Source organism: Chelonoidis abingdonii, chromosome 1 (assembly GCF_003597395.2).
Source record: "Chelonoidis abingdonii isolate Lonesome George chromosome 1, CheloAbing_2.0, whole genome shotgun sequence".
NCBI lineage: Eukaryota > Metazoa > Chordata > Testudines > Testudinidae > Chelonoidis > Chelonoidis abingdonii.
The window spans coordinates 263,677,280-263,699,273 of NC_133769.1; the positions used below are offsets into that span (position 1 = coordinate 263,677,280).

Genomic DNA, 21,994 nt, shown 5'->3' on the forward strand with positions numbered 1-21,994 from the left:
GGAGCACCCATGACAGCAGCAGATGGTACAGAATGACTGATAACCATCATCTCATCGCCAATTTACAATGGCACGGCAGACAGTGCAATAGGGATGGTAACCGTCTCTGCTACCTTGCAAAGGCAAATGAATGCTGCTGTGTAGCACTGCAGTACCACATCTGTGAGCAGCATCCAGTACACATATGGTGACAGTGACAAAAGGCAAAACGGGCTCCACGGTTGCCATGCTATGGCGTCTGCCAGGGCAATCCAGGGAAAAAGGACGCGAAATGATTGTCGGCCGTTGCTTTCATGGAGGAAGGATTGAGTGACGACATTTACCCAGAATCACCCACGACACTGTTTTTGCCCCATCATGCATTGGGATCTCAACCCAGAATTCCAATGGGCGAGGGAGACTGCGAGAACTATGGGATAGCTACGGAATAGCTACCCGTAGTGCAACACTCCGGAAATCGATGCTAGCCTCGGTACATGGACGCACGCTGCCAAATTAATGTGCTTAGTGTGGCCACATGCACTCGACTTTATACAATCTGTTTTACAAAACCGGTTTATGTAAAATCGAAATAATCCCGTAGTGTAGACATACCCTGAGTAACTACTTTTCTGCTCCTGAAGGTTTTCAGCTATGGAAATCTGTAAAGTTCAGTCATATCATTCCTTTGGTTCAATGTCTATGTAAAGCAATGAGGTGCAACTGTGAGGTGGTATGGCTTAACATGTCATCACTATGATGGCACTCAGCTTTACATCTCCTTTTCATCTGACCCAGACACAGTCCTCTCCCTGCTCCTCCAACATCTGGCAGTGACCAGGATGAAAGCTAGCTGGTTTAAGTTTGATCTGGATAAAGTATAAGTGATACTTATTAACAAGGGGAAGTACTATGATGATTTGATACAGTATATAACCTTTCCAACTGAGGCCTAGTGTAGGCCTATATACCTACACATACATCGCCAGAACAGCAGTTCACCTTTGCCTACAACGATTATTGTTGTAAATGTAAAGGTTGATGGGACTGACTTAGCGGGTCTCTAATTCTCTTGATTATCCCTCTGAGACACTGTGGAGGCACTGACTTCTCTGTTTAGCCACTCCTCTGAGGCCTGACTGGTATATGCAGGTTGGACATGAGGAGTGGGGAAGGGGAGGAGGAAGGAATCACAGACTTAACATCTGATGCTGCAGGTACTTGCATGACTAGTACTGGGTGGTAAAGATTTTTTTCAACCACAGTATCCAGGTTGATTCAAAACCTTCCACACTTCACTCACTGCTAGCTAACTTTCCCATCTCTTGAAAGGCTAGATTTGTTATGCAGTTTAAACATCTGTTTTTGTCTTTTATGAGTAAGCATAAAAAAACCTCAACAACAATGCATACTGGGCCAAAGCTCAAAAAATGACATTAGGCCCTATACTGCATTAGGGATTTTTATTTTCCAAATCACATGGGGCAATGTTGATTCATGCTGTGGGTTCATGTTTTCATTTGAAGGGTCCCCCTATGATCCTCTCCTATTGCTGAGCTCAGTGATAGATGAACAGAAATTTTTGACAAGAAGGGAAAAAAATCCTACTGATTTCTTCTCTAAGGCTGATAGATATATGCCTCAAAACTATCTTGCATATGATCCTATTAGAACTCAAATGATCCATAATGCATGTGAAGGAATTTTGTGAATGAGATTTCCAGTATTTTCTCTGTGCCAAAACAAATGTTGCCAATGCTATATTCTTTCAATATTTGAAAAGATTTTACTACGGATAAAAAAAATTACAGTATTGAAAGATTCAAAATATGGTTTTAGAAATAGTCAGTAGATTATATTTGAAAGGGAAATTGCCTTTGGCTGACTTAACATTATGGATACAAAGCCATAATCAAAAGCTAACCTCATTTGCTAGTCTGCAGTGCCTCAAATATTTTGGCATTAGCCTCATTTTCAGGTAATGAAACAGGGAGACTTTTTCTTTTGCTAACAAATTACTATGAACATAGTACCCGCAACTTTGTAAGGGGCATAGGTTGCAAGGCCAGACAAAAAACTAGGTTTTCCAAACCAAACATATCCAATTCAATATTTTTTTCATGAGTTAGAAAAGATAAATATTTTCTGAGCCTTTATAGGCATTGCTAGTACTCCATGAACAGGTCCTCTTTCAACTATGAGTCAGGACTTCCTGATATGTCACATTAATACATTATATATTGGTGCTAATGTCAGATGCTCCAGACCTGACGCTGCCAAAGGGTAATCAAATAATTTAAGTTGCAACAGTCAATTATATTTGTTTAAGGCTCTATTATCCAAAGCTCACAATCAGCAAGTTTGTTAGCAATACAATAAACTTTAGCAAGACAAGGTCTTAAACACTCATGCAGATGGTTTGTAAAATACATTAGATAGAACAGAAGCATCTAATATACTTGAAACTAAAGAAGTTAATAAATATTATTTTTAACAATGATGAGCATTAACAAGCATTTGGAGTTATTTTTCTCTAGTCAAATTTTAGAACTCTAATCACACAAGATTTGTTTTCTGTCACAGTGCCCTCCTTAAAAACAATATCATACAGGATAGACAAAGCTGTGAACATGGAAGTACTTTGTAACCAGCCTTCATTTGTATTAATTGTTATAATTATGCTGGTGAATATAAAAATGGTGCTTTAATTAGACAAAATTGTGAGTCACTATGAATGAACAAGTTCAATTTTCCTGAAGGTGAATAATAACTCCATCTTTACATTGTCATTAAAACTGCTGCTGTACATTGATTTAACTAGCAGTATTCATTAATGTGTTTGTCAGATTCTGACAATGCTTTTATCCACTTCGCACCTAGATAGCCATGTTCTTGCATCTACGCAGTAAACTTTCCCCCCCTTAAATCTAATGGCAATCACCAGTTTTTCTTCACCTGTAAACCAATCATTAGCTGTTTCATAGTAAATAAAAAAATCAATATTAATGATCAAATTCTAGTAATTCCACAAAGAAAGTGAAGCCCAGGATTTTTTTAGTAATGTACTTTGATTTTCAATATATTGAGTCAGAAGTTTCTAGCACATTAGCATCAAATTTTATTGTTCTATAAAGTCTTGTTAAAAGAACTTTGTAACACACTTTGGACCAAGTCTTATTCCAAATTGAATTGTTGCAATCCCACTGGTTGCCCTGCTATAAATAAGTAAAATTTGATCCATAAACTGCAAATGTACGTGATAAGTTGCATTTATTCTTTATCTTTGATTACTTCACCTGCACTCTACCCAGCTCCACCAAGACAACTTCTAAGATTCCAAACCTCTAAGCATCTTCAAACAGTGCACTGCTTTTTATTAAGGTTGCCTGACTATTAGAAACAACATGACAAATATATCCTTCTCCTCACCAAAATGTAGAACTCTCCCTAAGCATACTCAGTTACTATAGGATAAGCAATATTCACTCCTGCACAAGTGACAGTTTAAGGTCTAATATCTTAAGATTGCATTAGGGCTAGAAAAAAGAGGCACTGGGCAGGAAAGACACCAGCTCCTATCTTTGATAGGTCCTGAGATATCAAACCTAAAAATCACAGATAATTATGTATAAAAAGAGCTATTTCCAATAATTTTGGAGGTTTTTAGAATGTGTTGTATGTTTTTCTCTCCCTCCAAAGCCTTAATAATTGGACTCATGGTAACTAAGGCTACGTCTAAACTACACGTTAAGGTGTGTGATGGAATACATCCCAGTGTTCACACTCTACACACTATTGTAATAATCTTTGTCCAAAGTATGCCTTGTAAGGTATCATTTGAAAACTTAATTTGTTGATAAAATGTGAGGCAACACTGTATGTGAAGTTATAAGATTTCTCGATATGCTGTTAAAAATACATGTTAAGACTCATGTAGTACTATAGTGGTCAAACAGACCTGTCTTGAACAAAGGAGTGTATGTTTGCCTTAACTGGCATTTAAGCAGTAAACAGAGTCACCAAGCAGGAGGGGAAAACAAACGATGCTCAAACAAGAGAAAAGATCAGCAGGGAATATCCTGTCACATGGACTCTTTGTCTCCTGGTTCTCAGCTGGAAAGAGAGGGAAGAGAGGGACTGAAACCATAAAAAGGAGGGACAAACACCCCCAAGGTACCCCTTTCTTTCCCTGTCCACCTTATTCTCCACACTCGAGAAGACACAAGTAAACAGCTATTGGACTCTTGAGGAAGGGTCCTGATCCAGAAGCTTGGGCAGTAATCTGCTGGAGCATGTGATGAGAAAGTTTGTTTTGCACCTAAGATAGTTCCTTAAGTAGATATTAGTGAGCATTGTTTCTTTATTTTTCTTGTAACCATTTCTGATTTTTATGCCTTATTACTTGTACTCATTTAATATCTATCTCTTTGTAGTTAATAAACTTGATTTACTGTGTTATCTAATCTGGTGTGTTTAAGCTGAAGAGTCTGGGTAATTATTTAAGGTAATAAAATGGCATATTATTCCCTTAAAGAAATAACAAATGTAATATATGTGTACTGTCCAAGAGAAGGCTGGTCAGTACAGGTCATACATTTCTAGGGGAAGGTCCAGGACTGGGGGTGGGCTGGGATCACCCTGTAGTATAACTAAGGCTGGCGAGAGCCAGGGTATAGTTGGCAGGCTGCAGTTACAGACCCTTAGGGTGTGACTTGCATGCTGGCAAACTGTTTGTGAGTGGCCCAGCTGGGAGCTACTACAGAAAAGCATTGTAAGGCACCCAAGGGCAAGAGTGACACAACCCCCACTAGTCTGGATTGTGCCCTGGAATGTCAGAGGGTGTGATTTCCCTGCTTGTGTGCACATACTGGTACACATACCAGCTGAGCCATGCTGAATACAAACTCACCTGCAACTGGGAGATATGCACTCAGCACAACTCAACTATGCTTCTACTGTGCTACCTGCTGGACCACGGCTACACTGATATTTATATTTGAGTTAGTTCAATGAGAGCTAGTGCAAGTATGTGTACACGAGCAAGGGAATCACACTCCTAGCTCATAGTGTAGACATAGCCTAAGACAGCATGGGCCCAATTCATCTCTGTGCCAGAGCTGAGCTGGCCCAAGAAGCTCAGAGAGGAGGAATGAGCAAAATATAGCTCTGTGCCATATGTCCCTCATCATGAGCAGACCAAGGACAACTTCTGGCACAGATTAGAGCAATCTGAAGTTGCTCTAACTTGAGCCCCATTGCATGCGGCTCTAAGGGGCTGGTCCAGTAAAAGCATCCCAGGAGAAGCCACTTTCGAATCCTTCCAGTACATTCCCTGCACTGGTATACAGCTGGGTATGAAGATCTACTCTAGCCAGGCAAGCCCTTTATATTGGGGGAATTCTCCGATGCCCAGCTATGGTAGCTCTAAAGCCACTTTATGACATTAAACCTGTATGAAAGAGATGCAGGGCAATTGTGATTTTGGCTCAATGGCTTTACAAATGGATGGATTTCTTAAAAAACACAAAACTAATATTTCTAAAATAGTATTTCTGCTAAATATGTGGCCTGTACAGCCTGTTGGACTGTGGTATAAAGGGATTATTGGTACTTTTTAAAGACGACCCACAGAACTCACTTGTGGTTTACCACTTGTGAATAATGCCAAACCAGCATGTATTTGGTATATATGAAAAAGCCAGTATTTATCATTGTGCATGTGACATTTTGAATCTTAGTTAAGACATATACGTATTACAGTCTAATCAGACCTCTTGTTTTAGTTTTCTGTTTGAATTCTGATGAGATTTAATTTTTTTTTCTGAACAGCTCCATTAATGCATTTTAATAGGCATTCATGTTTTCCAAGAAACCATGTCAGATGTAATTTGTTTGAATTTAGCAGATGATTACCTACAGGCATGTAGAAAATACTCCTAAGATGTCATTCAAAGAGAAGAGAAATGTATTTGAAGACTTCTGAGCTGAATTTTCTTTTTAATAACTTGCCCAATGTCATGAGATATTGAGAAAATGAATAAGTGAATTTTGCACCAACTAAATGCCAAACAGACCATCACTTGTTAAATACCAAATCTGATGCCATAATGCCAACTTTTAAAAAATTAGTAGTAACACACACCATTATAGAAGAATATACAGACTAACACCAATAACTTGCATGAACAAATAACATGCCTACTAACATAAAGCAGTGTCATATCAACTCTGGACTCAGGGAAGTTACAGATTTGGTTTCTATGCAGTTAATTATCTAGATATATAAATATTAGACACTGACTGGTGTAGGAATAATCACCTCTCTCTTTGGTCTGTAAATTCATTTGCATACAAGCATACAACGTACATTTTTTCATCAAGCAGTGAAGGATGTGGAACACTCCATGAATGATCAATAACATCACTAAGTATAACTGGAATGCTATAATGAAATGCTTTAATGATGGCTACATTGCTCATGTATCTCTTGTATGTGAGATTTTTTGTAACAGGACATCAACATGTAAGATTACCACTGGGATTAGTTAGCACTTGAGCTCCTACCTGCTGGTCTCATATTGATTCTGGAGGTAGTAGTTGATTGTGTTCACTAAAAAACTAAATAAACGACTATACAGTGACTTTGCCAAAAGATCTCGGTAAAATTCTGCAATCTCTATAGTGTGTCTCCTCATGATCATGTCCCCTAAGAAAGTAAATACAAAAAGGAGAAGAAAACATGATTATAAAGTGCATAAACTACTTTAAAAATACTTTTTCTTATAATAATCTTTCTGTCCACCCTCTTCACTTGTCCCATTTCCCATGCCCCTGTTGTGTACTAATTATGCAGAAAGAGCTAGTGAGTCAAATAACAAAAGGCTACCACTAACATACTTGGATGATTCTCAGGTCAGAAGTGAACAGAGACAAAAAATAATGTGTGTGGCATACAGGCTCCTTTCTTGGTGCAGATGACTTATCTGCATGAAATTTCTTAATGACACTTTTAAAAAAAAACAACATTGGTTTTAGCATTAGGACCTGGTCTGTGACCTTGCTGCAAGGTTCACCACAGTGGAGGTCCATCAGTGTCAGCCTCTGATCTGTTGCTGAGCTCCATGTTACAAAAGGTTGCTGTAATTCCAAGGCCCAGTTCGATCTCCTCCAAGATATCCTTGATATCTTTGCTGGTTCATAAACCATTAGAAACAAGCCATTAACTCTTTTAGCTCTGACAGACATGAGAAGGATCTAAAAGCTACCAAGTCTGATTTATTAGAATGTGGACTTGGAAGAAAATACCTTTGAAATACTGGACATCAGTTGTTAAGGCTGAAGCAAGTTCATCTGGTGATACCTGCAACATTCCTGCCACTAAAAGAAAAGAGTTGTTTTGAAGACAGAGGAACATGTGTTCAATTACTGTATTTCAATATATAAACAGATTTTTTATTTCAATGCTATTTTTTGTAAACAGTGAAAAAACCTACACATTAATGCAGAGTGAGCTGTTATAGCATTAGTCAAAATTAATGAACGTGTAAAATCGGCTTACTATAATCAGGACTTTGTAAAGTTTGAATGTATCTGTATATTAAATTACAGCTTTTTTTCTGTCATACAGATTACACAGAACTTTCCCTAGGGCTTGGCAGGATCTCTTTAGTAATAGAGTTAAGGTATGCTGCTTATTGGTAATCTGTATTCATAAGCCACTTTGAGGAGATTTGTAAGTGACCAACAGGGCAACTTCAAAGCAAGAGAAGCTTTTAAGGCAAGGATTTCTGAATGTAAGGAATTCTATTAAATGCAAATTGCTTAGGTGTTGACATGCAACAAAAGCGTATATAGATATAGATAGATAGATATAAAAAAAGACAAAAGTACACTATACAATTTCTTTTGGCAAATGTCACCATTGAGTATGACACTGAATTTGATAATTTGCCCCAATAACATTTTGCTTATTCCCATAAAAATCTGTAGTTTATAAAGCATCAGTAGGGGTGCTGTGTTTCCCCAGTAATTTCTGAGTCTCCAGGATGCAGATCTCTGTTTACCTGGAACAGTGTTTCCATCTATTGGTGAATCAGTGAAATCATCTTATTATGAGAAACAAAGTAGGCAATACTAGAAGGTCACGTTCTACTGACCTTGTTCTAGTAGCTGCAGGTCTGACACAAATGCTGTCTCAGTGTCTATCAGAGTAGTAAACCGAATATCTCCAAGATGCAGAATTGCTGAGAGAATTACAAACAGGTTCTCCACCTCCTGCACATTTTATACACAAATATAAAGAAAAGTTCAGCTAGGCATACAAATGAAAGAAGATGCTTTATATAACATACATGTGCTATAAATATACAACAGTGGCATTTGTTCAACTAAACACTATTAAGTTATTATGTGAGGATTTAGGGTTTAGAAATCACACTGTGGCCAATACAGTACATAGAATAAGAATAGTCTAATGCTTTTACTTTTGCATTTATGTCAATTTAACTAATGAGATAAGAAATTTATTTAGAATATCATGGAGAAATAATAAAATGTCCTTAGTGGAAGTATTATTTCTGCAAGAAATAAACATTTCTTGCCCATTGAGAATTCTAACAGTGATACATTCTACATCTGTGAATAGCCCTTTTTTTCCCCCTTTTAGCCAGTCAAACAGTCTAGTTTACATTTAAATTTAAATTATAATAGATTCCAGGTAGTGAAAGCTATAGTTAAGTTTGTTTGCTTGTTAAATACTTTGTGATATTCTGTTTTCAGAGGTTCATAAGTTTGGAAAACAATCATCTCTTGGCTGTAATTTTCCAGATATAGTTTCTGTGATTTTTGTAAAAATATTTTTAAAATTAAGCAAACAATGGTCTGGGAAACTGGACTGGAAAAAAGAAAAAAACAACCGTTTTCACATTATAAAAATATTCTTGTGAATCTTTAAAAAAACAACAAAATAAAAATAAAACAGGCCTATAGTCAAGGTTCTTTGTACTATTTAGCAAGTCGATTTAAATTATATGGCGAAGAATCCTTATTTACTTGAGAGAGCTACATTGTATTACTTAGAAAGATTAACTGATCATGAACTTATTTGATAAACCTGAAATAATTATTGAATTAATTCTTAGAGCCCAAACGTGCGAAGACTTACACATGTGCTTTCCTTCACACACGAGTATCCCCATTAAATACTCTGAGAATCAGGGCCAAAATATGCATTACAATATGCAAACATTTAACCAGAGCATCTTCTGCAGTAGAGTCGAAATTAGCTTTCCAAACAACTGCCCAGAACTCTAAAATTTCTTGAAATTGACCCCAGACAGTTTTCCAGATGTTTGGAGAAACAACAGAGCTAGTAAAAGGTGCTTCTCTCTTTTGCTGCTTTCTCTACCAAAATGACCCTGGGAAATGAACAAGGCTATAATTTGTATTATTACCTCTTCCATGAACAATCTGAATAATTTCTTTATATTCAGTGAACCATAGTGAGGCACCACACGGTCTCTTAGAATTTGGCAAATATCATTACTGCAATTTTTCAGATTGGGTAAACAAGGCACAGAGAATCTATATGACTTGCTACAGGATACAAAAAAGAGTTTGCAGATATATCTAGGGTAAGGACACAGATCTCTTATGCAACCTCTCAGGAGTTATGCTACTATAAAAAGACTAATAATGTTTTCTTATATACACCTCTACCCTGATATAACGCTGTCCTTGGGAGCCAAAAAATCTTACTGCGTTATAGGCAAAACCACGTTATATAGACCTTGCTTTGATCCACCAGAGTGTGCAGCTCCCAGCCCCTGAAGCGCTGCTTTACCACAGAATTCATGTCATATCAGGTCGTGTTATATCGGGGTAGAGGTGTAATTTGAAATCTACAGATGGAAAAGGCATGATATCAGTGAAGAGATTTATTAGCCTATTTTACAGATCGGAAAACTAAGATTCAGAAAGATTGAAAAACACACAAAGACACTGGGAGACACTTTAAATCATGAGGATTTTGCGTGGCTCTGGAAATCAAGAGACTGGGTTCTAGTGCTGGGTCAGATACTTTTTTGCAGTATCCCCATGTGATTCCCCATCTTTAAAACAGGGATATTAATAAATATTAACATGGTTGAGGATTAATTAGAAATGTTTATGTAGTTCTTCAAAAAGATAAAGTGCTATGTCAGTAACTCTTATCTGTTCCCTGCAGCTAGAAGGACTAGAGATCACTGTACATGGGTTTTTCCACAGATATCAAAGGTGGTATAGAGCTAAATTATAGGGCATGGCTGGCTCTGTACTAACCACCATATTACCACCAGCATAAGAGGCATGTGTCTAGTGCTGCTGTGCACCACTGATTCCCAGCTGGCCAAATGGCTCCTTGCAGGGGCTACTGCAGCCAAATGAAACTAAAGAAACCTGAGGCAGCTCTAAATTAGTCCCGAGACCACTTCCTCAGCTGTTCCAAGTGGAGCTATGGTGCAACTGAGGATCTGGCTCTGAGAGAAAACTCTGCTTTGGATAATAAGGTGCTCTCAAATGTCCTCTACTGCTCTCAAAAGTTTGTCTGTAACTGTGTATTTAGGGGTTGAAACTCTGCTCCTTAACCAAACAAAAGAGCTAATGAAACTCATCCACATTCTGGTTTCCACAGCTGAAACCCCAATACTACTGGAAAGTCGCTGTGAGTTCATCCAGCACTTTGTGGATTAGTGTGACAATCAGCGTGCACAGAAAGCAGAGAAAGCATCCCAGTTTACTTCAGAATTTCTCTGTCCAATGCAGCTACAAATATTGTCTCTGTAAAAGTAGCTGGCTTTTTAAACTCAGGCCAGGAGTCCTACACTGCTCAGACATTGGCACTGTGTTTTTTCTAGTGAGAATGATAGGTAGGAAGAGTAAAAACAAAGGGGAAATTAACTTCATATGTTAACGTGTTTTGTTTTTAATAGAATTTTCAGGATTTTAATTTGATAACCTGAACTTTTAGGATATAATGTTTAATTTGGGGGTTGACAACAAAGTTGTACAATTTAAAATCTGCCAAGATGTTGAACTGTGAAAAAACACAGTATTACAGTATTCTGCTTATTCCTGTTGATTTCTCTACACATTTGCTATTCAAGACTCATATTACGAAAATGAATTTTACTGACAGATCCAGAACAATCTAAGCAACATATTCTAGGATTGCACTATGAGCTAAATGCTGGGCCCACTGATGTTAGTGGGAATTTTGCTACTGACTTCTGTAATACCAGGATTTCGCCTATCAAGAATGAAGAAAAGTGCAATTAATTGTACTCCACAAAAGTGTAAACTATTAGTAGCAACCACACAAATGCTCATAGAAATACGTTCTTCATATTGAAAGTCTGGGTAGGTGTCAAATTATAGCTGACAGTGGAACTATAGTTGCTACCTAACTAAGGAGTTGTAAGCAACGGCATATTATTCCATCACCACAAGAGCCTCAGTCTAGCTCCCAGTTAGGAAACAGCTTCATCATGGTGTCACCAGTTTATTTCTTTATTGTTGCTGACAACCATTGATGCCTTTTCATTAGAAATGTTGCCTACCTGTGACTTCATTTGACAATCCAGCCTATTGTCACATTAGCTTTTTCTCAGCTTTACCAAGATGATGTTAGGTACTGGATATTTGTTTTTTATGCATGTTCACTGGATTTTTATTATTTATTTGAACAATGGTAATGTCTAGAGACTCCACTTCTTTCTTCTAGGCACTGTACACATGTATAACATAGAGAGAGAGTCACAGTCATCTGAGCATGCTTCTGATCTGAAAGGGGATTACATTATGGCATACAAAGGTGTTCCCAAATCCAATCACTTATCACCCCTAGATTTCATTCTTCACATTTCTGTTTTCCTTCTTGACTCATTCCCAAATTAGCTCCTTGCCTGGTTTATATGGTTAAAGACAGACTTTGAGCTTCTCTCTCTTTAAAAGCATAAGAATGGTCATACTGGGTCAGACCAATGGCTCATCTAGCTCTGTATCCTGTCCTCTGACAGGGACCAGTGCTGGATGTGTCAAAAGGAACAGAACAGGGAAATTATCAAGAGATTCATCCTCTGTCATTCAGTCCTAGCTTATGGAAATCGGAAGGTTTTGGGACACCCAGAGCATGGGGTTGCATCCGTGATCATCTTGACTACTACCCATTGATGTACCTAGCCTCCACGAACTTATCTCATTCTTTTTTTTTTTAACTCAGTCATACTTTTGGCCTTCATCTCCTAGCAACAAGATCCACACATGGACTGTGCGTTGTGTGAAGTATTTCCTTATATTTGTTTTAAACCTGCTCCCTATTAATTTCATAAAGTGACATCTAGTTCTTGTGTTATGTGAAAGGGTAAATAACTCTTCTCTATTTGTTTTCTCCACACCATTCACGATTTTATAGACCTTTATCATATCCCCACCAGTCACCTCTTTTCTAAGCTGAACAATCCCAATCTTTTTAATTTCTTCATGTATGGAAGCTGTTCCATACCCTTAATCACTTCTCCGTACCTTTTCCAATTCTAATATATCTTTTTTGAGAAGAGAAGACCAGATTTACATGTAGTACTCAAGGTGTGAGCATACCATATATATATATAGTGATCTTATGATATTTTCTGCCTTATCTCTCTCTTTCCTAATGGTTCCTAACATTCTGTTAGTTTTTTGACTGCTGCTGCACACTGAGTGTTTGTTTTCGGAGAACTATCCATGACAACTCCATGATCTCTTTCTTGAGAGGTATCAGCTAATTTAGACCCCAACATTTGCATGCTTAGTTGGGATTATATTTTCCAGTGCGCATTACTTTGCATTTATCAGTATTGAATTTCATCTGCCATTTTCTTGCCAGCATCCTGTTTAATGAGATCCCTTTGTAGCTCTTTGCAATCTGCTTTGGATTTAGCCATCTTGGGTAATTTTGTATTGTCTGTGAATTTTGCCATCTAACTGTTCACCCCCTTTTCCAGATCATTTATCAACATGTTGAACAGCGCTGGTCACCGTACAGATCCTTGGGGGAACCTGCTATTTATCTCTCTCCATTCTGAAAACTGGCAATTTTTCCTACCCTTTTGTTTCCTATCTTTTAGCCAATTACTGATCCATGAAAGGACCTTCCCTCTTATCCCATGACTACTTACTTTACTTAAAAGTCTTTGGTGAGGGATCTTATCAAAGCTTTGCTGAATGTCCAAGAACACGACTGTAGCACACTTGTCCTCATTTTTTTCTGACACCCTCAAAAAAATGGATGGACTGGTAAAGTATGATTTCTCTTTACAAAAGCCATGTTGAATTTTCCCCTATATATTGTGTTCATCTATGTGTCTGACAAGTCTGTTCTTTACTATAGTTTCAGTCAAATTGCCTGGTTTACCAGTCCATATTTGTCAGGATTGCCTCTGGAGCCTTTAAAAAAAGAGATTGCGTTATCTGTCCTGCAGTCATCTGGCACAGAGGCTGATTTAAGTGAAAGGTTACAAATCGAATAAATGCCCAAATACATTTGTTAGTCTATAAGGTGTCACAAGGACTCCTAGTTGAAACTGCAGTTAGTAGTTCTGCAATTTGAGTTCCTTCAGAACACTTGGGTGAATACTATCTGGTCTTGGTGATTTATTACTGTTTAAGTTATACATTTGTTCCAAAACTTTCTTTATTGACACGTCAATCTGGGACAGTTCCTCAGATTTGTCACATAAGAAGAATGGCTCAGGTGTGGGAATTTCCCTTGCATACTCTACAGTGAAGGCTGATAAAAATAATTCATTTAGTTTCTTTTAAATGGCATTGTCTTTTTTGAGTGCTTCTTTAAGAGCTCAGTCATCCAGTGGCCTCACTGATTGTTTGGCAGGCTTTCTGCTTCTGATATACTTAAAAAAATTGCTGCTAGTTTTTGTTTCTTAAGCTAGTTGTTCTTCAAATTCTTTCTTGGCCTGCCTTACATCTTCACACTTGACCTGCAGAGTTTATGCTTGTAACGAGGCGGTGTGGCTCCCCTCCTCACAAGGGAGGGTCGAGCCCTGTCAATCACCCATAGGGGCGGGACCACTAGGCGGAAGTCCCGCCCCTCAGAGGGTCAGGCGGTGACCCAGAAGAATAAAAGCCAGCCCTCAGCTCTCAGTCAGAGCCCAGCCGCCGTCAGGAGCAGACCTGCCAGCCAGTGCTCGTGACTGGGAAGCTGCTGAGGCCGGAGGCCAGTGCCCAGAGTTGCCAGAGCTACCTCGCGCTCGTTACGACAAGGAGTTGCCAGAGCTGCCCCATGCTCATTACGATGAGGAGTTGCCAGAGCTTCCACACGCTAGCTACGACAAGGAGCCGCCAGAGGCACCTCGTCCCTGCTACGGCCCCAAGGAAGCCCCAGCCCAGGCCTGGCCCACCTTTCCAGAGGTACTGCTGGACCTGCCACCCAGCCCGGACTGGGAGGAACCAATGGTGCTGGACATCCCAGGAACTGAGACCCCAGACCAGGTAGGAACAAAGGGGGCTATCGGAAGTAGCCCGGGGGCAGCTGACTCTAGTCAGACTGCAAAGGCGCCGATACCTATGTCAGTGTGTTTCGGTCAGGATCCCCACTGACCACCAGTAGCAGTGATAGCCGCTACCAGGGCCCCAGGCTGGAACGCAGTGGAGTGGGTGGGCCTGCGTTCCCCCTGCCACCCGTACCTGGGTGGCAGAATCCCCCTCTCCTCGGCTGGAGGAGGCCAGCGAGCCTACTGTTATAACTGTGTTTGGTGCCCTGCCCGAACCAAGGGCTGGGCCCTTTTTGACTTTGCCACTGGTCGGTCCTGCCCCGGAGGACCCGAGCTAAGGGAACTGTTAGAACTGTGTTTGGTGCCCCGCCCGAACCAAGGGCCGGGCCCCTTTTGACTGTGCCACTGCTCGGTCCTCTCCGCAGGGACCGAACCCCCTCCGTGGGTCCAAGGACCAGACCCTGAGACGACAAGCCGAGGCCGGTGTGGCTCCCCTCCTCACAAGGGAGGGTCGAGCCTCGGCGGCACGCCGTCTACATGCTCCTATTTTCCTCAGTAAGATTTAACCTCCAATTTTTAAAGGATCCCTTTTTGCTTCTACCCACCTCTTTCATTCTTCTGTTAAGCCACAGTGGCTTTTTAAAAAATTTTTGGGGTATATGTTTAGTTTGAGCCTCTATTATGGTGTTTCTAAACAATCCCTATGCAGTTTGCAGGCATCTCACCCTTGTGACAGTACCTTTTCATTTCTGTTTACTTGTTTCTCGTTTTTATGTAGTTACCCTTTTTAAAGTTAAATGCTATTGAGTGGTTTTCTTTGACATTCCCCTCCTCCCCCAATGAGGATGTTTAAATTTAATTACATTATAGTTGCTATAACTGAGCAGTTCAGCTATATTCACCTCTTGGACCATATCCTTTGCTTCACTTAGGACTAAATGAAGAATTGCCTCTCCCATTGTGGGTTCCAGGACTAGCTGTTCCTTCTTGCTTTTGTTAGTTGAAGTCAAATCTTTCATGTCACTTGACTGTAATTTTGTGTGTCTAATTATGTATATGCCTTTTTCAGATGTTAGCAATCAGACAGCATTTGGAATGTATACTTCACAAAATTAAAAGGGACAGCGATATAATCAGGAAGGGAAAGATCCCCAGGGGGTTTATAATTTTTTGTCATATGGGATTTGATTGTTTCTTGCTATCTAGACATTATGTAATTGAATTGTTCACAGGATTATAACTTGCAGCTGTTCTGTGAATCTTTAAGAATGAAAAAGGTTTACATTGTTGGTGCATTATCTAATTAAAAGCGATTACAATCATTTCCCTGGAGTGAACTATGACTTTGTTTCATTGGCACAAAAAAGGGCCAGGCCTATATTTTTCCTGGGGGGTCTGTCAATATGAGTTTCTTATGACCTGCTTTTCACTAGGTAAAAGAGTCATTCTAGGCAGGAACTATATAGGCTTGCATAACTTACCAGGTTATTGAATCCAAAAGCAGTTAGGGCTTGTTTTAGGACAGCTAATTTCTCTTTGTTGATAGTGTTCACTGTTACTGATGTCTCTTCCAGTACAGTCTGGTTCAGATACCTGCACGGTGGGGGAAAAAAGCATATAGCCATTATGAGGTTGGCACGCAATCAGACTTCTGTGGTTAAAAGCCGTCTTTTGCCTTCCAACCTAATGGAAGTCACACACAAACAGCTGTACATAATGTTCTTAAGTGTTTACAGGAGACTCGGTGAATTGTTCTCTCACCTCTCTGAGGGAAAGGCATTTGTGACAGAATGTGTTTATGTTCTACACTTCCCTAGGCTCTTGCATAACTACCCATTATTACATGCAGCTATTAGCTCACAAGTTTTCCTTGTGACATTTGTGTGTATTTTGCTAGAACTTGCAAGGTGCTTTTCTGCCATTCCTGAGAAGTCAAGTAAGACTGCTCAATTTTCATGTAGCCTGATGGTCACCCTCCACCGCCCCCGCCCATTTGTGCTCTTCTAAACATTCAGTAGGGTTGATTTTTATCTGTAGCCAAGCAGAGCTCAGGCACAGTGAAAAAGAGAGGTTGAAAAGGAGCTGATTGTGGCTCCCCAATTCTCAGATACTCACAGCCCCAATGCAAGTTGAAGCTAAAGGGAACAGCTTTAATTTATGCCACTAAGATCTTCTGCCAGTGGAGAATGGACTCTGCCAGTGTCCTCTCTATCTTCTTTTTGCCAGCTGATGGAATTCCTGCCTCTGCCACCTTTTTTGCTGCCAAAGACTCCCCTACAAAGGGGTAATTCTCCAGTGTAACTTTCTGACTGCTTTAAATTCACTTTGTGCCGCTTGGAGGACTAGAGAATTCAACTCTTAGGGCTTGGCTACATTAGAAATTTCAAAGCGCTGCTGCGGCAGCGCTGCTGGAGCACTGTTGCATCAGCGGTTTGAAGTGTGAGTGTAGTCAGAGCAGCAGCGCTGGGAGAGAGCTCTCCCAGCGCTGCACGTAAACCACATCCCTTACGGGCGTAGCGTGCAGCGCTGGGAGCTGCGCTCCCAACGCTGCCGCCCTGATTACACTGACACTTTACAGCGCTGTATCTTGCAGCGCTCAGGGGGGTGTTTTTTCACACCCCTAAGTGCGAAAGTTGCAGCGCTGTAAAGTGCTAATGTAGCCAAGGCCTTACCAGCCTGATCCCAAGTTCACTGAATGCCTGGGGACTGAGCACTTGAATTAAATGGGAGATGTAGTGAGATTGCTTAATTTTCTTGTGGCTTGACGTTTCCTCCCCCCAGGGTAGTGTCTGATCCTTAGAGATGCTGAGTACACACTTAAATAGTAAATTTGTTACATGTACTGAGTCATAAGTTCCCACTATAATATATAATATGCACTAAAAGGAAGTGTTATTGAATTACAAGTATTCCTGCAATGTGTTACACACACACACACACCCCTACCTACCTACCTTCTGGTGTAAAAGCAGACAATGGAAAACAAAAAGAGCCAACATACAGTATAACACAGCTATGCCACATGACAACTGAAATATAGTACTATATACTAACACAAAGAATATCAAGCTAAGAAATGTTCTTAGCTGTAACATATTGTGGCCTTCCTACAACATGCATAGCAATACACCTAATCATATCTCACTGCAAAATGAAAAGGAGAGAGAGAGAGAATGGGTGTTTGCATTTTCACACTGAGATGTCCCATGTCCATAACAAACAGACCTGGTGGCGGTTTGAGCTCTGACAATTCCTGATCACATTCCTATTCCAGTTGGGCTGGATAGGTCTCATCATGGACTCCCCATTCAGTCATCAGACTACTACCAAAGTCTGGTCTACACTACAGTTAGGTCAACACAAGGCAGTTTATGATGACCTGACTATGAAAGTATCTATACTAACTTTTGCTCCTGCTCATGCAACTGCCCTGCTACTTAATAACTCCACCTCCATGAGAGGCATAGAGTCAAGGTCGTAGTAGTTAGGTCAACACAGTTGACCGGCTATTTATGTCCACTGTTACAGGCTTTCAGGAGTCATCCCACAATACCCCCACACAGACAGTACAATCAACACAAGTGCTTCTGGTAAGGACATGCAACGCTGACACAAGGAGCAAGTGTTGACATCCACAAGTGATGTAATTAATGTGGCAGCTGTATGCTGACATAAGTTAGGTTGACTTAATTTTGTAGTATAGACATGGCCTTAGGGAGCTCTCACAAGAGTTGCGCTTTGCATAAGAGTACACAGCTTTTACAGTTAGGTATAGGAATTATTTGTGCTTCTCTAACCAATCTCACTGGAGGTTATGACAGACAATGAAAAGGCTTATGAGATAGCATGATGTGGTGAAATATATAGATGTAATAGCAATGCAGGTTTACCCTAAATAAGGGGTTCCCAAACTTGGTTTGTGGCCCTGCTTCCCCAGCTCCCATTGGCCAGGAATGGCAAACCACGGCCATTGGGAACTGCAAGTGGCTATACCTGTGGATGCTCAAGTAAACAAAGCATCCTGTGGCCCGCCAGGGGCTCACCCTGAACAAGATGCAAACCAAGTTTGGGAACCCCTGCCCTAAATGGAAATTGGGGTAAGTTGCTTCAGTGGATGGCTGAGAAACATGGATGGAAGAAAAAAATGTGTATAGAGGCACAGAACTTCCCACCGACAGGATAGAGCCACCAGTAGGTCTTTCTAATGTATAACAGACCTTACACCACTAGGACTGGATTCATTGAAATACTGACTTAACATCTACTGAGGTACTCATCATCTTGCAGAACTGGGCCCTTACAGTCAGATTTTCAAAAGGGATCATTACCCAGCAGCCCTCACTGAGAATTTATTACAGATCTTTCTGCATGGTTGGCACCTTATTTTCTCTATTTTGCAGAATGGTATCATATGCCTTTACACATTCAGGCAATATGGTTAATCAGCTCTTTTTAATGTTTTTGAAGAGTATATATATATGAGTTTTCACAGAAATACTTTAATTAAAATTGCCAACTCAGGGTCCAGTCTTGGAAGGGGCTGAGTTGTGCCCAGCATCTCCCATGATCACATATTTTGTTGAGAGTTAATTGGTTGTTGAATATCCTATGAGTGAGATTTTCAAAAGTGCAGTGTATGCCAAACTCTGTTCACACTGATGCCAAAGATAAAAAATATATTGATTTCAATAGGAACAAGGTTAGGCCAATGGTGAGTGCTTTACAAAATGAAATCCTAAGTACCTACTGGGACCAGCCAGCCTGGAGAGACTTCCACTTTCCCACTAAGGTTCTGACACAGCTGTGATCAGCACAAGCACTTGATAAGAGCTCTCTACACTGAAAAAGGGGGGCAGCTGCAGGCAGGGCATTTTCTGAGATGTGCTCAACTCTGGAATTTACTACTCTACTTCTTTGGCCTAAAATAGCTAATTTACTGACTTTTAGAACATGCTGCAAGACCCATCTATTTCCCAAGCTATGTAAGGAAGATTGAAAGGTGACAATTGCTGGGAAGGAATGGATTTTTAGTTTAAAAAAATTACTGTAAAATTTAAAAAAAGCTGTAGTCACTATTTTTAAATGTCAGACAGTATTTTAAAATTGTGTTAAGCACTTACAGGCCTAGGTGGACATTATATAAATCCAAACAGCAGAGCGTGCCTGCTATGTTTACTTGCCAAAATAGTCACAACTCACATTTTGTATTCTTCAACCTGCCCCAGCTGAGAAACAGTGACAACTGGAAAAGATATACTTCTAGTTATAAAAATACTTCCCCCCCGCTGTTAAAGATGGACCCAGGATGCAAATGTCTTGAGATACTTTGCAGACCATTTCTACCACATAACTAGACTTTGGACCACAATTCACCACCAGCTACACTGGTGTAAAACTGAAGTAAACTGATAATGAATCAAACCCTTAGCATTAATGTCATACCTCACACTACAGATACATAATTATTTCATAAAATGTTAGCATTGTTTAGATCGCTCTCATCTCTAAAGAACTTTTGTTGTTGTTGACATTTCAGTGGCGGGAATGGAATTACATTGCTGCTGATAAAGAGGATTCTTTGCAAGTGTAAATGGCTAAAAATATCCACTACAGGCTGCCATGTAGCATTCAGATATTAGCCTTACTTGCCTTTTTGTTACTATGAACTACACATAGCTATCATACATTTATTAAACCCTTCACTAATACTAGAGTGTTTATGTGTTCCAACAACAGTTTCCTTTGAATACAATAGGTCTCATTAATCATAGGAAATAAATAGATATTTTTTTCAGTAAGTAAATATTAGGCCAGATCCTCTGTTGGAGTATTGGCATAGCTTCTTTGAAGTCAATGTGGATATATCAATTTACGCCAGCTGACAATCTCACCCATAAATTTTAATACTAAGAATAAAGTTTTTTCTATCTATAGTACCTTTCATCCAAAGATCTCAAAGGGCTTTACAAATATTAAAGTGTCACAACTCACTAGAGATAAGTATTATCACCATTTTAAACTTGAGGAACAGGAGGCAAGGAGAGGTTAATTGATTTACCCAAGGTCACACACTGAGTCAGCAATAGCGCTGAATACAGAACGCAGAACTGAATCATTGCCCTGTGCTCTAACCACTGGACCATTTCTCCCTCATTGCTATCAGTTTTAGTTCATTTTTTTCCCCTGGGGTTCGGGGGGCGCTCTCTTCTGTGGATACAATTTCAGCTTGCAAAATTTGTGCTCACAATTTACTGCAGGCAGAAATCTAAGTACTTTTGTCTGCAAATACTGACTGCATACATAGAAAACTTCCAAAAGGAACAATGATTCTTCTTTGAGTGCTTGCTCATATCCATTCCAAGTAGGTGGGTGTGCGCGCGCCGCGTGCACGTTCGTCGGAAGAATTTTCCCCTAGCAACACCCGGCGGGTCAGCAGGCGCCCCCTGGCGTGGCGCCCTTGCGGCACCGCATATATACCCCTGCCGACCCGTCCGCTCCTCAGTTCCTTCTTACCGCCCGTGTCGGTCGTTGGAACGTGGAGTGCGGCCTTAGCTACTACATCCCTAGCGTTTCACCCGTTCTACCTAGTTCCTAGTGTAGTAGTGTTGTTTAGTTGTGTTAATCAGTTTGTTAAGTAGTGTAACAAGTTTGTATATAGTAGTGGGCTGAGGTATACTCCTCTGCCGTACGTCTCCGGGACCCGGCGTCATGCCTGGCTCTCCGCTTCAAGCAGTGCTTCGCTTGTCGTTCGCGCGATGCCAACGGAGACCCCACGATCGTTGCCTAGTGCTGGGGAATCCCTCTGACGGAGAAATGCAATCTGCAAGTCCTTTCAAATTGAGACAAAAAGGACGGACTCCGTTTGAGCAGCTCTTTATGGAGGCCACTCCCCTGCAGTTCTGGCACCGACGCACGCAGTCCGCACCGAAGAGACCTTTCTTCGACCGCGAGGAGCGGTACAAAAGAAAACAAAATTAAAAATACTTTTTAAAAAAACTCTACGCACACACCGCCACACAAGTTCCATCTCAGAGCCAGCCGCTGCGCTCACTTTCGCCTGGACGAAGAGGCAAGGCTCCTGCGATCGCGACTCCAGCCGCAGTCTGAGCCTGGGAAGCCATGCCGGCAGGCGCGCATCTGCCCCGGCACCGTGCTTCCGCACCCGTCGACTCGGCAGACAAGAGCGTCGACTCGTGCTTGCATAGCTCCCCGCACGTGCCGTGGTCGAGCTCACAATCCCACCACGCCGGAACCTTCACAACGGCGAGGACCTGATAGCGCTCACTGAGCCTTCCCTACCAGCCCCGCCCGCCGGTGCGGGCACTTCATCTTCTGGAAAGCAGCTATGCTCCAACCTCCATCTTGGGAGCACAACAGGACCGGTCCGGTCGAGATCTCGGCACGATCCGCTCACACCGTCGTTCGCCATCTCGACGCGCTCGCAGTCCTTGCACCGATCCTACTCTGCCCAGGCGTACCGCGGAACC

General features: G+C 40.8%; 1 protein-coding gene across 2 annotated transcripts in view; it reads right to left on the bottom strand.

Annotated features, from left to right (window-relative positions):
• MYO16 (myosin XVI) overlaps positions 1-21,994 on the bottom strand; it is a 650,995-nt gene that overhangs the window by 191,175 nt on the left and 437,826 nt on the right. For both annotated transcript variants that reach the window (XM_075061501.1, XM_075061500.1), the window contains exons 17-20: positions 15,989-16,100; positions 8,136-8,253; positions 7,285-7,356; positions 6,544-6,685 (exon numbers count right to left, since the gene is read on the bottom strand). In XM_075061501.1, coding sequence (XP_074917602.1) covers positions 6,544-6,685; positions 7,285-7,356; positions 8,136-8,253; positions 15,989-16,100 — 444 coding nt within the window. The remainder of the gene's footprint in view (positions 1-6,543; positions 6,686-7,284; positions 7,357-8,135; positions 8,254-15,988; positions 16,101-21,994) is intronic.